The following is a 13151-nucleotide window of genomic DNA, read 5'->3' as shown; positions in this document are numbered from 1 at the left end:
AGTAAAAACCAAAACAAAACAGTGGTACAACTCTCCCAGGTTTCTTTTAGTGCTTGGTAGGAGGAGGGTAATCAGATCTCGGAGAATAGTGTGCCAGGAAGGAAATTTCTTCCCATGTGCAGCATACAATCAGCCAGGTGCAATATGAGGAAGGGAGGTTGTCTTCCTCTGAAGCATAAGGTATTAGCTCCTGCCAGAGGCTGTGTACCAGAGATCTGATCAGATACGGCAAATTTTATGTTCCTATGCACAGTGTGAAGCTTTCATTTCTACGCAACACATTGTAGCAAGTCAAACAATGAGTCATCTCACAAGGGGGAAAAGGAAAGAAAGCTTTTATCTCCCAGTGGATTGGAGCTAATCTCTCTACCTGGGTATAAACAGCTCTTCACCGTGCTGCCTTCTCTCCAGGGGAAGGAAGCTATTTTAAATTTGTCTGTAAAACAGACATTGAATTGTCACACCTCCCAAGCCTCTCTGCCTGGGCCCAATAAAGGTAGCAGGCAAAAGGTCTTTGACTTTCCTGGTAACTTGGTTGGGCCCCTGTGAGTAAACACAGTAGTCTGGGCTATATATATGCTGTACAAGCTGGCTGGGAGAAAGGGAGTGCCAGATTCTACTTGGAGCCCTGGAAAATCTGTGCCCAAACCAAACATATCTGCTATTTTACTATAAAATGGCATACCACCCTTATATGGACAAAGTTACATTGGTAATATTTTATCACTATACAGGAAACACAGGCTAAAGCAGTGCTAAAGGTGCCACAGCCCCAGCACTTACTTTCCTGTCCAGTGTGGGAATAGCATCTGCTAGCGCCATGGCATCTGCAGGAGGGGTGGGCCAGTCCGAATATGCCTTTCTCAACCATACCTGCGCTGATAACTGCTTCCAGATCCACTGTTACAGAGGCTTTGTGAAGCAGCCCTTATTTACAGACCCCAGCCACCTAGAGGGAAGTATGGCCATAGCTCCCTTGCATCTGACTACTTTTTATTATTCTTGATCAATGACTTTAGAAGGGTCATGAAGAGAGAGCACGCCTCTTTTCTATGAAAGGATACGCACCAAGGATGGATGGGGCCAAGGACTTTGCCTCCTGCCTGCTTTGCACCTTAGAAGGAGCAGCTGGAGGAAAATCCCATTTCACAGTGGAAACCTGGAATGAAATAATGTCCTAGAAGCTTTTTTCAGGATGCTGAGGCAGTTCTTGTTTCTCAACATGTCACAGATAAACCAAGGTGCCTAAGCTAATGAAGTATTTCACAGTCCAGTGCTTAGAGTAATTCTGCGTCAACGTGACATTCCTCTCCTACACCTTCCCCTGAGACTTTGCACGTTATGGTGTGGGGAGAAAGGTGGATTCACTGATGTTTGCCTATATTCCCATGCCTTGTCTCAATTTGGTAACACAATCGTGGTCTCTTCCTGCCACAGGTTTGCAGCCCGTTTACTGGAGCAGGGATGATGTGGCACAGTGGCTCAGGTGGGCGGAGAAGGAGTTTTCCTTGAGGCCGATTGAGAGCAACACTTTTGAGATGAACGGCAAGGCTCTGCTGCTCCTGACCAAAGAGGACTTTCGATACAGGTCTCCTCATTCAGGTGAGGATTACTTACAGAAGCTGTGATTGAAAAGAGAGAGGAAGCTGCAGTGAAATCTGGAGAGGGTCAGAGTCACATTTGTTGGGGTGGACTGGGCAAAGGGAGGAGAGGGAGGACAGAGACACTTGTATGAGGCAAGGACAAAAAGGACAAGGAGGGAATGAAATTCTGATACACCTGAGTTGTAGGCAAATTTGAATTCAAAACCAAACCCCAACATCCAACCTGTTTCTAGTTAAAACTGCCCACAGAACTCCCAGAAAGCAAGCTTTTCTGGCAGCACTTTGTGACTTCCAGCTCTTCCCTGTAAAGAGTTATCTTTTCACAGACCCAACTACAGCAGCAAGTTAATCAAGTGTTCTAGCCTCTTAAGAAGCTCATATTAGCGTTCTGCCTCGCGGTTGGCTTGGCTGACGTACCGCTAAAAGTGGCTGCAAAACTTCTCCCTGGAGGACCTTTCCTCTCTTTAACAGCCCCTGTGGGCTTTGCTTTGCTTTACCATATTCTCTCACGTGCTGGAGTCCAGCCCAAGGCACAGCACAGACAGGTGTGTGAATCAGTCTGCCTGTTGCTCAAATTATGTCTTCGTTTATTCACAAAGAAGATTTAGAAATGTGTGTGTTATCTGCCTGTATTTATATCCCCTGCGGTTTGTCTGCTCCAGTTTTACAGTCAGAGTAAGCCTCTGCCCTCCTTTGTCAGGGATGTTTAACTAAATATGAGTTATTGGTTCTAAATAAGAGTTGTGAGCTTTTCTTCTGTGACCATACAAGGTACTCCTGTTAAATATGAAGGCTCATAATTCAATCACCATAGGTGATCAAAGAGTTTGGACCAAGCGGTGACAGAATTGCTGTGAGGAGGCTTCCAGTGCAAGGCTGACTAGGTGCAGAAGTACAGCTGGTGCCGCTTGGATCCAGCTGCTAAACAAGCCGTGGCATTAATTCTGCATCAAGCTGCTTGGCTGCTCCCTTGAACACACCCCCACAGCCATCCTCTTGCAGAATCTGCCGCACAAACTGTGGCTTATGTCTAGTGTAATGAAGTTTTTTAAGCATGTGCTTCAAATGCAGGACTAATTTTATATGGAAGGAGATGCCAAACATTAATGTCTATTGCCAGTGTATATACGGTAGTGAAAACTAATGCCTAGAAACGTCTTTTTTTAATTCTGGTACACCACTTTGAATCATTTCATTAAAAAGTTAGCCCTGCTGAAGGCAAAAGGAGTATTGAAAGTGGGGATGTGGGCAAGGACTGTAAGGGACACCTTTGTGTATCTTGTCTGCAACTCCCCTTATCATCCCAATGTCTTGCTGCCCACAGGTTATGCCCCTGCTCTTCCCCTTGTGTGCTCGGAGGGCACTTGAAATGAGTAGGATCAAGATGTTTGTAGGCTGGAGATAGAGCATTCCCAGAGAAGAGCCTCTGGCTTGCAAATCCTCACTTCATGCAGAAGGTTAAGCTCTTGTTTACCTAAATCTGGAACGAAATAACCAAACTAAAGGCCTCCTCCCTCTCTTTTTCTCTCCTCCTCCTCTCCAGGTATTCCCCACTGATTATAAACCTTTTAGAGGATATCTGAGTCAGTCCCTAAAAATTTAGATGACTGTAGGTAAAGGGACATTACCTCAACATTTCCCAGAAATTAACTATACGTGAAATTTAAGAACGATGAAATAATGTTTGCCGTAGAGGCATTAAGTTTTTCAAGAGTGTAGCTGCATGAAAGCTGTATCCTTTCCCCTCATGGTCAAACCAGGAGAACCACATCCACTCCCCCCAGCGGTCCTAGCAATAAAGTGAGCTCACAGCCCCACAGCTATTCCCCTGTTTAGGGCTGGCCAGGGAAGGGAGGCAGCAGAGGAGGGAGGGAGCGAAAAACGCTTTTCACCTTCTTAACTAGCATTACTGCATCTGGCAGCTTTATGGACGTTTTCACTCATCTGTCAGGCCGAATCAAAACAGGTACAAATTACCTTATTGCTTGGAGTGTTATAGCACTAGTTATGATTATGCCGCTATTGGATTCAAAGATGCAAATTATGTGGTAAAATCACTTTTTAGCCTTTCATGTACTAAACATGGAAAAGGTAACTGGGTTCTCAAGGCTTTGTTTTTAATTAGATTTTCAGGTATTGCGATCACCTTTTAAAAATGCCCTAAAGTCACTGCTGAGACAGTAAAAGCAGCCAAGATGCTAAAAATAAAGGAAGCTGAACTATAGAAAGCAGGATGGCTTTAACTGTTTCATGCTAAGACACTAAATTTGCCCACAAATAGAGCATTGGCAGTTTATAGAGACAAGGGACAAGTGGTGCACAATCTCGTAGAAACAACTATTAAAAAGACCCCACACACTTGAGAAAAGTCTCCCAGAAAATCCAAGTTTCTTAAGTGAAACTTCACTAAGTTCCTTTTCAGATAATATGTTATTGCTGCAACCTGTTCCTCTGTAATATGAGCAGTGACAAACAGAAGAGAGCAAGCAGAATGAAAAGTCGAGAGACTTCCTACCCTGTGTTGTACATTTTCACTTTGACGTGTGCAACCAGTTACATCAGACAAAATGTATAAGTACCTAGGTGTTTCATGTAGATTTTGTTGGAGGAAGGGCATCAGTACAAGATGTAATACATAAAAAGACACAAAATAAGCAGTTAGTCCATTGGTCTTCTAGATATTGTGGTGATACATTCCACGGAGGAAAGATATAACAATTCTGGTGCCAGGGACTGGGGGTGGGGGGAAGCGAGGAACAGCCTGCCTGTACCCCAAAAAGAAACAAGCATCTGGATCAATTCACGCAAGAAAGCGTCAGCTTGGTGCAGTGCAATTCACTGCAGACATTTCTGTGGCAGAGTGATACAGTAGCAACTAACAGCCTATATTCACCCATACAGAGCACCAAGTCCGCTGCATTTTGTTCCTTAGTCTGCATCATATCCGTGGTCTAATATTGCCTGTTGCAGTGAGCTCCATGCAGATTTTAGCAGCTAGAAATAACTAGCTTTGGGATCCCATTTGGGCTTTTCAGGAGTCCAACCCATGACACCAAGAGTGATGTACAGAAGTTCCTAAGGCACCTATGGCACTTCAGTGTCTCCAGGAGTTGTCACTACAGCAAGGGTGTTCAGGATAGTTAAATCTCTCAATTCTTTTCAAGTCTTTTAGTCCATCCCGAAGTAACTTCTCAAAGTGAGAGTTCTTCCTCCTGTGGATTTCCTAGAATGGAGTGTCTGAGTAGCACACTGCCTCTGGCCTTGAGGCACCAGTATTGCATGAAGAGGCTTTACAGCATCTTCTATCTCCTCCCCCCATAAAGCCTAAATTGTTCAGTAATTAAAGAAAAGCTCCGTCTTTGCTCCCAGCAACTCACTGCATAAATCATGGGCTCTACATTTAAGAATTCTGTGTCCTAAGGTGTCTATCTAAAAAACTGAGGCCGTGATGAGAGAAGGTGGGGCACTGAACTAACTACTGCTTGTAAAGGTTTGGAGCTCTTGGATTCGCAGTCATGTAGCCTGAAAAAAACTCTGTACTGGGGTAATAAAAGCCAAGTCTTGTCATTCTCCCATTTTTCCACAGTCACACACAGCGGTATGATATGCAGCTTTTCTTTTTCTTTTTCTTTTTTTCCTTTCAGGGAAGAACCTTGCAAAACAGTGAAGTGTAGGATTTTACTGCAAGCATTTTGGGGTCTGAAAATAGCACCCAGGAGCCATGAATTCATGCATCAGATGGCTAAATGAGTCTTCTCGGCAGTATGTAGGTTTTCATTTCCTTTTTCCTGCTGTTTGTCTTTCAGGTGATGTTTTGTATGAACTCCTTCAGCATATCCTGAAGCAAAGGAAAGCTCGTATGCTCTTCACACCTTTCTTCCACCCTGGGAACTCTATCCATGCTCAGCCAGAGGTCATATTACACCAGAATCATGATGAAGGTAACTGTCTCATTCTTACAGGAGCTGTCATTATAGAGGCAAGTAGGGTAAGGCTGTGAGGAATTATGTAATTTTCTTGCTCCAAAGTTACTTAAATAAAGCTACTCTCCTCCCTTTGTCTCCATAGCTTTAGAACAATCAACTGGTCTAGGGAGTCAACTGTCCATTCTCCATTTATCTTCTATTATTTTGTCCTGTTCCAAAGCCTGCTTAAAAGCTATGCCAGATGCAGATTAAAAAAAAAAAAACAAACAGAAAGTTTTATTGACCCCATTGATTCATTTTTCCTTACTCCCAATTAGGTAGACAAAGATGCTTCACAGACTTTCAGTATCCTGGAGATGCAACTAGATGCAATTGTTTGCAGAGCAAGGGAGAAGGCAGCCTCAGAGAGGAACATCTAGCTCAAAGTCACTTCAACTAACAATCTGTCATCGCATCATGCCAGAGTTTCTAGCACTGAGCCCATCTTGTTGCTCAGCTTTTGAGCTGATTGAACAATTCATGTTGAGAGAGGGTTTTTTCTGCAAGTTTTCTCATTTTTACTGTCAGAATGACTTGCTTAGGTTATTAGTTAGATTTCTAGTAGTGTCCACACATACCATGCCTGTCAAAGGTGGTGAAGAAAGAATAGATATGTTTATGGAATTGCAGATTTGGGCTGCTTCTACTCATTATCAGTACAGATCAAAATGTAAGTGTGCTTCCTTCAACAGAAAATTAAGGTTTTATTTTCTTTAAAAACATACACAGCAAAGTACTTCTTGGTTTTCTCCAATAACAGAAAAATACAAAGCCTAAGCCTTTTTAAAAGGTCCTTCCATGAAATCATCAGACAGAATTCACTTTTTCAATTAAAAAAAAAAATCTAGGAAAAAGTAGTGTTATTCCTTTTTTAAGTAAAGAGGAGAAGAGAACAGAAGCGAGTTACGATATCACCATAGTCTTTGCTAACTGGAGAAAAGACGCACAAATTATTTCAAGATTCAGCGTAGGATTGCAAGAGAAGATACAGGGGTACTGTCAGACCTGTACAAGTTGCCCATGGCCAGCCTGAGCAAGCCAGAGTCAAATGGCACCAGCAAAACTCTGAGACTAAGCCAAGAGCAGGACAGCAGCAGGTGGGAAAAGGACACTCCAAAGTGTTTCCACACAGCTGTGTAAATATTTCAGATTAGAAGAGGGTGCTACAGGTCAGGATGAGGTTGAGTTGGCAGAGTTGTGCAAGAGACAGTTACCTAGTGTATTGATAGGTACTTTCCAGAGACCATTATAAAAATCTCCATTTTTTCCTGAAGCTTGGCATTCACCCACAAGTGTTCCCTTTCTAAATTTGAAACAAATACTAGCTGCCCTCTCAGACACCCCTACATTAAAGATGTGGAGCAGCTTTCACTCTGGAGAGGATTTCATAGGCATGATGAGTTGCCCTTTCATGTGCGTCACTTAAAATGTAAGTCCTTTGCAGTCTAGTCCAACTGGCAGAGCACAGGATGATTAAGAAACAACTTTGATTTCTTCCTCACAATACTCTGGCTGCTGATAGCACCACTGTATTTGCTTAGAGAACTCTGTGCTATTACTTAAAACTTTGCTTTGTAATGACAAAAATTAGTTCTTGTTTTGCTGTGAGAAGTACTTCAAAACAAGCAAAAGAAACTACGCTTTGCCTGCCACAAGACTCTGAGCAATCAGAAATTATCTATGCCAAGAATTTATAGGCAGGTGGATTTCTTTATTTATTTATGTATTTTGACACTCCCTCTTTCTTCTTCCTGTTTCACAGAATCACTTGGGAGAAGCTAGCACAATTAAGTGTACCGTTTTACCTCAGCAGAATGCAACTTAGTAAAAAAGGAGAATAAATGTGAGAAGCAGAACTTAACCTTGCCTGACTCACAAACTGTAAGAGAAGGGTCAAGTGTTACTTTGGCACATTTCGAGTGGTTAAACTTCATAGGTGATGGATCTTTTTTAGAATCCCTTCTCACTCCAGTGATCTTTTTCCACTTTCTTCTACTGGCTCTTTTGCCCATTTCTTAATAGATTATATACTAATGCTTCTAAATGTTTTCATTTTAAGTTAGTTAATCCAGAATCAGATGAGACCAACATTTACATCTAGTGGCTTTTTACTAGCGTAAGCAAAGTGGGTTTGACTGTTTGAAATCAGTTGACAGCAGTTCAGGATATCTCCAAGATGCATTGGCATTGGCTTGGAATCTGCCCTGTGGGCATCGGTCTCTGTCCCTGTAGAAGGATGAGCAATGGAGAGTGAATTACCTACATCTCCAGTGGTCCTTCTGACTCAGCACTGAGTCATTTGATGGGGTGCCATACAGGAAGCTTACACTGTCATTCCCTGCACTTCTTTTATGGGTAAGCAAAGAGCGCCAATCTTTGGGATTGTCACGCCAGCAATTGCTCACTCCCAGAGTGAGTGCAGCCCCACCCATCCCTATATGGATCAGACAGGTCAGCAATTTTCCTGGAAGCTGAATTCCCTTTCACAGCTTTCCCTTCAAGAAAACAGTGTTGGTCACTCAGAATGAAGAGCCAGACTGATGAGTGAATCTATTCCTGCAGGAAATGATATACCATATGTGCTCAACTTACAGTCATCAGATGTGCCAAGGAATGAATGTGATGAGGATTTTATTCTGTTCAGGGTCATTTGTGGCAGTGGAACTGCTTGGAGCTGAGTTTGAATTGTTTTATGGTAAACAGCAACTTTGGCCATGAGGGGATTCTTTAGTTAAGCATTTAAAGAGAAAGATCTTGGAGGAAAGTGAACACACCAGTGTGTATCCATTTGTGTTTTTTCTTCTTGCTGTTTTTTAAAGAGTTCCTTGGTCCCCACTTTCTCTCTACCCTGTCCTGGTTCGGAAGCAGACAGATAGGTCTGCTTCTGTTTGGAGCTTGTCAGAGCCAGCTAGTGTTTGCAGACAGCTTGGTGGAAAGCACAGCAAGGCATTCCTTTCTGCTTTCAAGATAGCTGCTTCCCACAGCCAAGGCACTTTAAATAAGTAGGACAAACAATACAATATTCTGGTCTATATTTACAGGCCAAGAATGAGCACAGTGCATTTGAATGTACAGTGATGGGGGTGGATGGTCTGTAGAAGATAGGATGCTGAGTAAAATTGGGGGTTGGTTTTCTTTCTGTTGTGGCAAAGTAAGGAGACTTTAAGAAGGACAGCCACAGAGGTAGGTACAGTTGTAAATTAATTCCTCTTTGATCTTCACATCATTTGGGCTATCCCACGTTAGCTGGCCACATTGTATTTAAAGCTGTTTGGGTTTAAACAAGAATAATATATAGCTTTGGAGTTTCGTGTCCTCCAGCTGTTTCATTGTGAGTACCTTAAATAACTCTACAGATGCATTTTTTCTTGTCTGGGACCACAAGTGTGTGAAACAAGTGTTCTGGAGCCATGTCGTTTCTGCCTAAAATTTCAGGTTTTCCTGTAGACTTTAGCGTTCTTGTATAGATGAACAGCCCATTGAGTAGGCAAAAGGGTTGGTGCTGTGTCACTGCCTGGCACTACATTTTCTCAGGACTAGAGCTTCTCCTGTTCAGGCCGTTCCCTGGGTAAGTGCTGATCCCACTCCTGATGCCTGCCTGGGTTCCAGGGCAGCAGGAGCCCCTGAGTCTTCACCTCGACAGGGTCTTCAATGAGTATCGCTGCCTTGACAAGACAGCAAGAGGATCACTAAAGAGGATCAGAGCAAATGGAGTGAACAAACAGGCAGCCACAAATAGGCAGCTACTTCTTTCAGTTGTTGACATGTACCCAGCAGTTTCCTTCTCTTATCATCCAAGGCTTTCAACAAACAGCACTGAAATTCGATCTTTGTTTTTCAGACCTGTTAGTCACTGTGCTCTGGTAGTATTTTCCTCTTTGTCAGTAATTTCCCAAGTCAAAATTGATGGCCTTAGCTAAGCTGAAAGTTTGCGCTGTTTATGTCAAGCACTTCATTTTGTGAGAGGATTGTTAGTACGTAAAGGTATTGACCTAGAGCCATGATTGATCTTCCCCCTACTGTTAAGGATCACAGCCGGGGAAGTATGCTCAGGCAAAAGTGATGCTAGGAGTACTCCTGCTGAAGATATCTAAGTGCTTATATGGGACAACCCATCAGTAGACAGCACAGACTAAATAAAAGAAGGTGAAAATACCCTTATGATGATGTTACATGCTCTTAAAATCATGGCAGGGATAAAATTTAGCTAGTGTTTCACAAAGAGCTTCCTACCAGTGGGTTTTTTTAGATAACCCAGTCCATATTTCAGGCTAAGATATTCTCTACCTTGACCCAAGCCTCTACCATCTAAAACTTACTACCCAATATTTTCCTGGAGACTTTTTCCCTTTTTATCTCTGCCTTCTACCTTACAGTGCTCATCCTGGTACAATAACAGGAACCACATGTAGAGACATGAATGGCAGGAGATAAGTTTCAAAGCATTTGCACAGAAACACAGTCAGTACAGCTGAACCAGATCTTACTTTCTTCATGTGTGTTCCAGTCAGCTTCTCAAAATGGGATTTGTCCTAACACCTTTCCCGAGGAACTACCATTGCATGGTGGTGGAGGGAGATTGTTTTCACGGTACTGATTTCATTCTGTGTAGTAGCAACTACCTGCATTTATACGGCGTTTTTCTGCGCATCTGTAGGTCACGCAAATAAAAACATTTCCAAACTGACAGCAGTACACAGTAAGCCCAGCTAGCAGTTTGACAGTTAGATCCTACACCTTGATCACAATATAGACAATCTGTATTTTCTATTTTTTTTCTCCACAGATAACTTTGTCCAGAGACCTTCAAGACCATCCACAGAAACAGTCCACCACAACCCCCCAACCATTGAACTGTTGCATCGTTCTAGATCACCCATCACCAACAACCACCGTCCATCACCAGATCCCGATCAGCGGCCACTGAAGTCCCCTATGGACAACACTATCCGTCGCCTCTCCCCAGCCGACAGGGTGCCGGGGACAAGGCATCAGCAAGAGAACAACCACCAGGAGCCCTATCCTCTCTCAGTGTCCCCGATAGAAAACAACCACTGCCCGCCTCCTTCTGAGGTGCTCCAGAAGCCCTCCAGCCCTCGCCAGGAGAACACCAGGGTCATCCAGCTGATGCCCAGCCCTATCATGCATCCTTTGATACTGAACCCCAGGCACTCCGATTTCAAACCACCAAGGTTGTCTGAGGATGGGCTGCACAGGGAGGTAAAGCCAATCAACCTGTCACACCGAGAAGAGTTAGCTTATATGAACCACATCATGGTGTCTGTATCCCCTCCCGAGGACCATGCAATGCCAATTGGAAGAATAGCAGGTAAGTGACATTCTCTAGGCTACACCAAAGTTGACGCTCTTCATTCATAACTAACCATGCTGTGTATTAAGAGCGTCTTGTTTCCTTTTGCTACTCTGTGACCTCAAGACTTTACTGGCATTCTGCAGGTTTCATCACATCTGTGGTTTACAGTTAAATATGATTAAACCAGTTTCATGGGAGGTAAGCAAAGGTGCAGAGTGACTTGCTTGTGACCACAGAATGCGTAATTGGTATTGAAACATTTTTGTCCTGACGCTCACTGCCTCTCTACCCACTAGCAGTCCATTTGTTTCCCAAGATACCTATCTCCAAAGCCTTGTCCTGCAAAGAGGTAATTTTCCAAGAGTTGCATTCACATTAGTGTCTAGTCTTATGGAAAGGAAAAAACCCTCTGTCAGTGGCATTTGAGATAATGCAGTGTCAAGCCCGCTATTATGGAGATGGCAGGACTAATGAATTATCACCTTGGAGTCCTACTTCGTAGGCTTTCCTGTGCTTCTCACACTAGGATTGTCCCTTTTTACAGAAACAAGGTTGCCTTTGTCCCACACAAACCACAGGCATTGTCTCACTTTTGTTATCGCAAATAACTGACATCACAACAGCTGAATCAGGAAGCTGAGGTTACAGAAAATGTTTTTTGTACTTGAAAGGGAACTGTAAATAGATAGGGAGAGGGGGAAGGGGAATCCAACCACTTCAGAAATATGCTGAATGCCCCAGTAACCAATTTCTTTTGAGAGATGTAAATACACACCACACCCAAAAACATTCCATGCATTTATGTCAGCAGTGAGCTAAGGTGATACCCAGCTCCTGTAGGGTATTACACATGTCCACAGAGGTACATTTTAAAACACCTTGTTCTTTTTTGTCGTTACGTGCCTTAAATTTGTTACAGATGTGGTGCTGCCGCAGCTTTAATGAGGAAGATTTTCTACTTTCTTAAGACTTACCACTTTAAATTCAGAAGGTGCATATCTCACCATCTAGTCAAACATCAAGCACAACAAGGGCCATGATCCTTTCACATAATAGAGAGATGGGTTACAGAAATTAATCTTTTGCCATTTTTGCCTGGCTGACATTTGTCTCTCTCCTTTTGATTTTTGTTACCCACACTATTCTCAGCAAGTTAAGAAATATACCTAATGTTATGGCAGAGAAGATACCCTACTGTTTGCATCACTAGAGATTTCCTTTCCATAAAGTACTATTGGAAGATCAAGGGGGTTCTTAATTTTTATTTTTCAGAAGGAAATGTTCTTTTAAGAATGAAGCCTAGACTGAAAAGAATATAAGAAAAAATATGGGGAGCAGGTGGTGGTGTAAATTTTTAATTTAAACCCAGGAGTTTTCTTACATAATTGGGAATCTTTGGTCTCTTCACGTTGTGCACTGGGTTCCGTGACACCAGCCCTGTAACTGGTACTCCCACGTCCTTTCCATCCCTATGTTGTTTGCAGGGCAACAGAGCCCAAGCCCATGGATGTTTGGGGCTAACGCAGTTACTTGGCAAGTGTGTGTAGCAGTTCAAAGTGTGATACACACGCTATATTTGCATGCTTAGCTGCTTTCACTTGCAGGCTCGTGGCTTTGCTTAGACCCACCAGCATGGGTGGCATGTCTTAAAGAGCTGGTGAACTATTTCATGCCAAAAACACCTGAGGTGTACTCAAGCATTCAGTTCAGATGAGGGCAGTCCTTTATGGCCAGGGGTTGGGTGTTTACATAGCTGGCGGTTGCTAGCATCTTAAATTTCTACTGATAAATTTGCCAGCGTACTTCTGTCAGTACCCCATGTCCTTTAGTTGTGAACACCAACAAGCCTCACTTGCTGTACAGGCACAAGCTGGTGCTATTCTGGTTGGGCTGTAATGGCTCCTGAACTGTAGTTGGACCCTATAAAGGGCTCACAGCCAATTTAAAGGTGAAAAAAACCAAACTACTACCAAAAACGTAGACAGCCCATATTTCATACCTGAAGTCAACTTCATTGGTGCTATTGAATTCAATGGCAGCATACTTAGGCCCCCTAAAAGGCAAGTACACACCTTTCTACCGGTTTCCTCCCTATCTCGCAGCCTTCAATTTAGAGCTCTTGCCATTAAGTGATTTCATTTTAAGAGTATTTCTTTTTTATGTCAGCATAAATCTATTTTCCACCTGAGTGTCCTTATCTTCACTGACACTGCTATAGTTAACATGGAGGCTTTTGACCAACCATGGCTCGCCACTTCGATTTGAGAG

At 43.1% G+C, this 13151-nt stretch overlaps 1 protein-coding gene across 9 annotated transcripts in view; it reads left to right on the top strand.

The window, feature by feature from the left end:
* Positions 1-13151, top strand: part of ETV6 (ETS variant transcription factor 6) — a 145688-nt gene that overhangs the window by 105899 nt on the left and 26638 nt on the right. For 8 of the 9 annotated variants that reach the window (XM_082309569.1, XM_082309574.1, XM_082309568.1 and 5 more), the window contains 3 exons: positions 1438-1602; positions 5411-5545; positions 10356-10898. In XM_082309569.1, the coding sequence (XP_082165695.1) occupies positions 1438-1602; positions 5411-5545; positions 10356-10898 (843 nt within the window). The remainder of the gene's footprint in view (positions 1-1437; positions 1603-5410; positions 5546-10355; positions 10899-13151) is intronic. The other variant, XM_082309571.1, reaches the window with a different exon arrangement.

Source organism: Platalea leucorodia (genome assembly GCF_965183815.1).
Source record: "Platalea leucorodia genome assembly, chromosome: 4".
In the NCBI taxonomy this organism is placed as follows: Eukaryota; Metazoa; Chordata; class Aves; order Pelecaniformes; family Threskiornithidae; genus Platalea; species Platalea leucorodia.
This window is presented reverse-complemented; position numbering and strand designations above follow the sequence as displayed.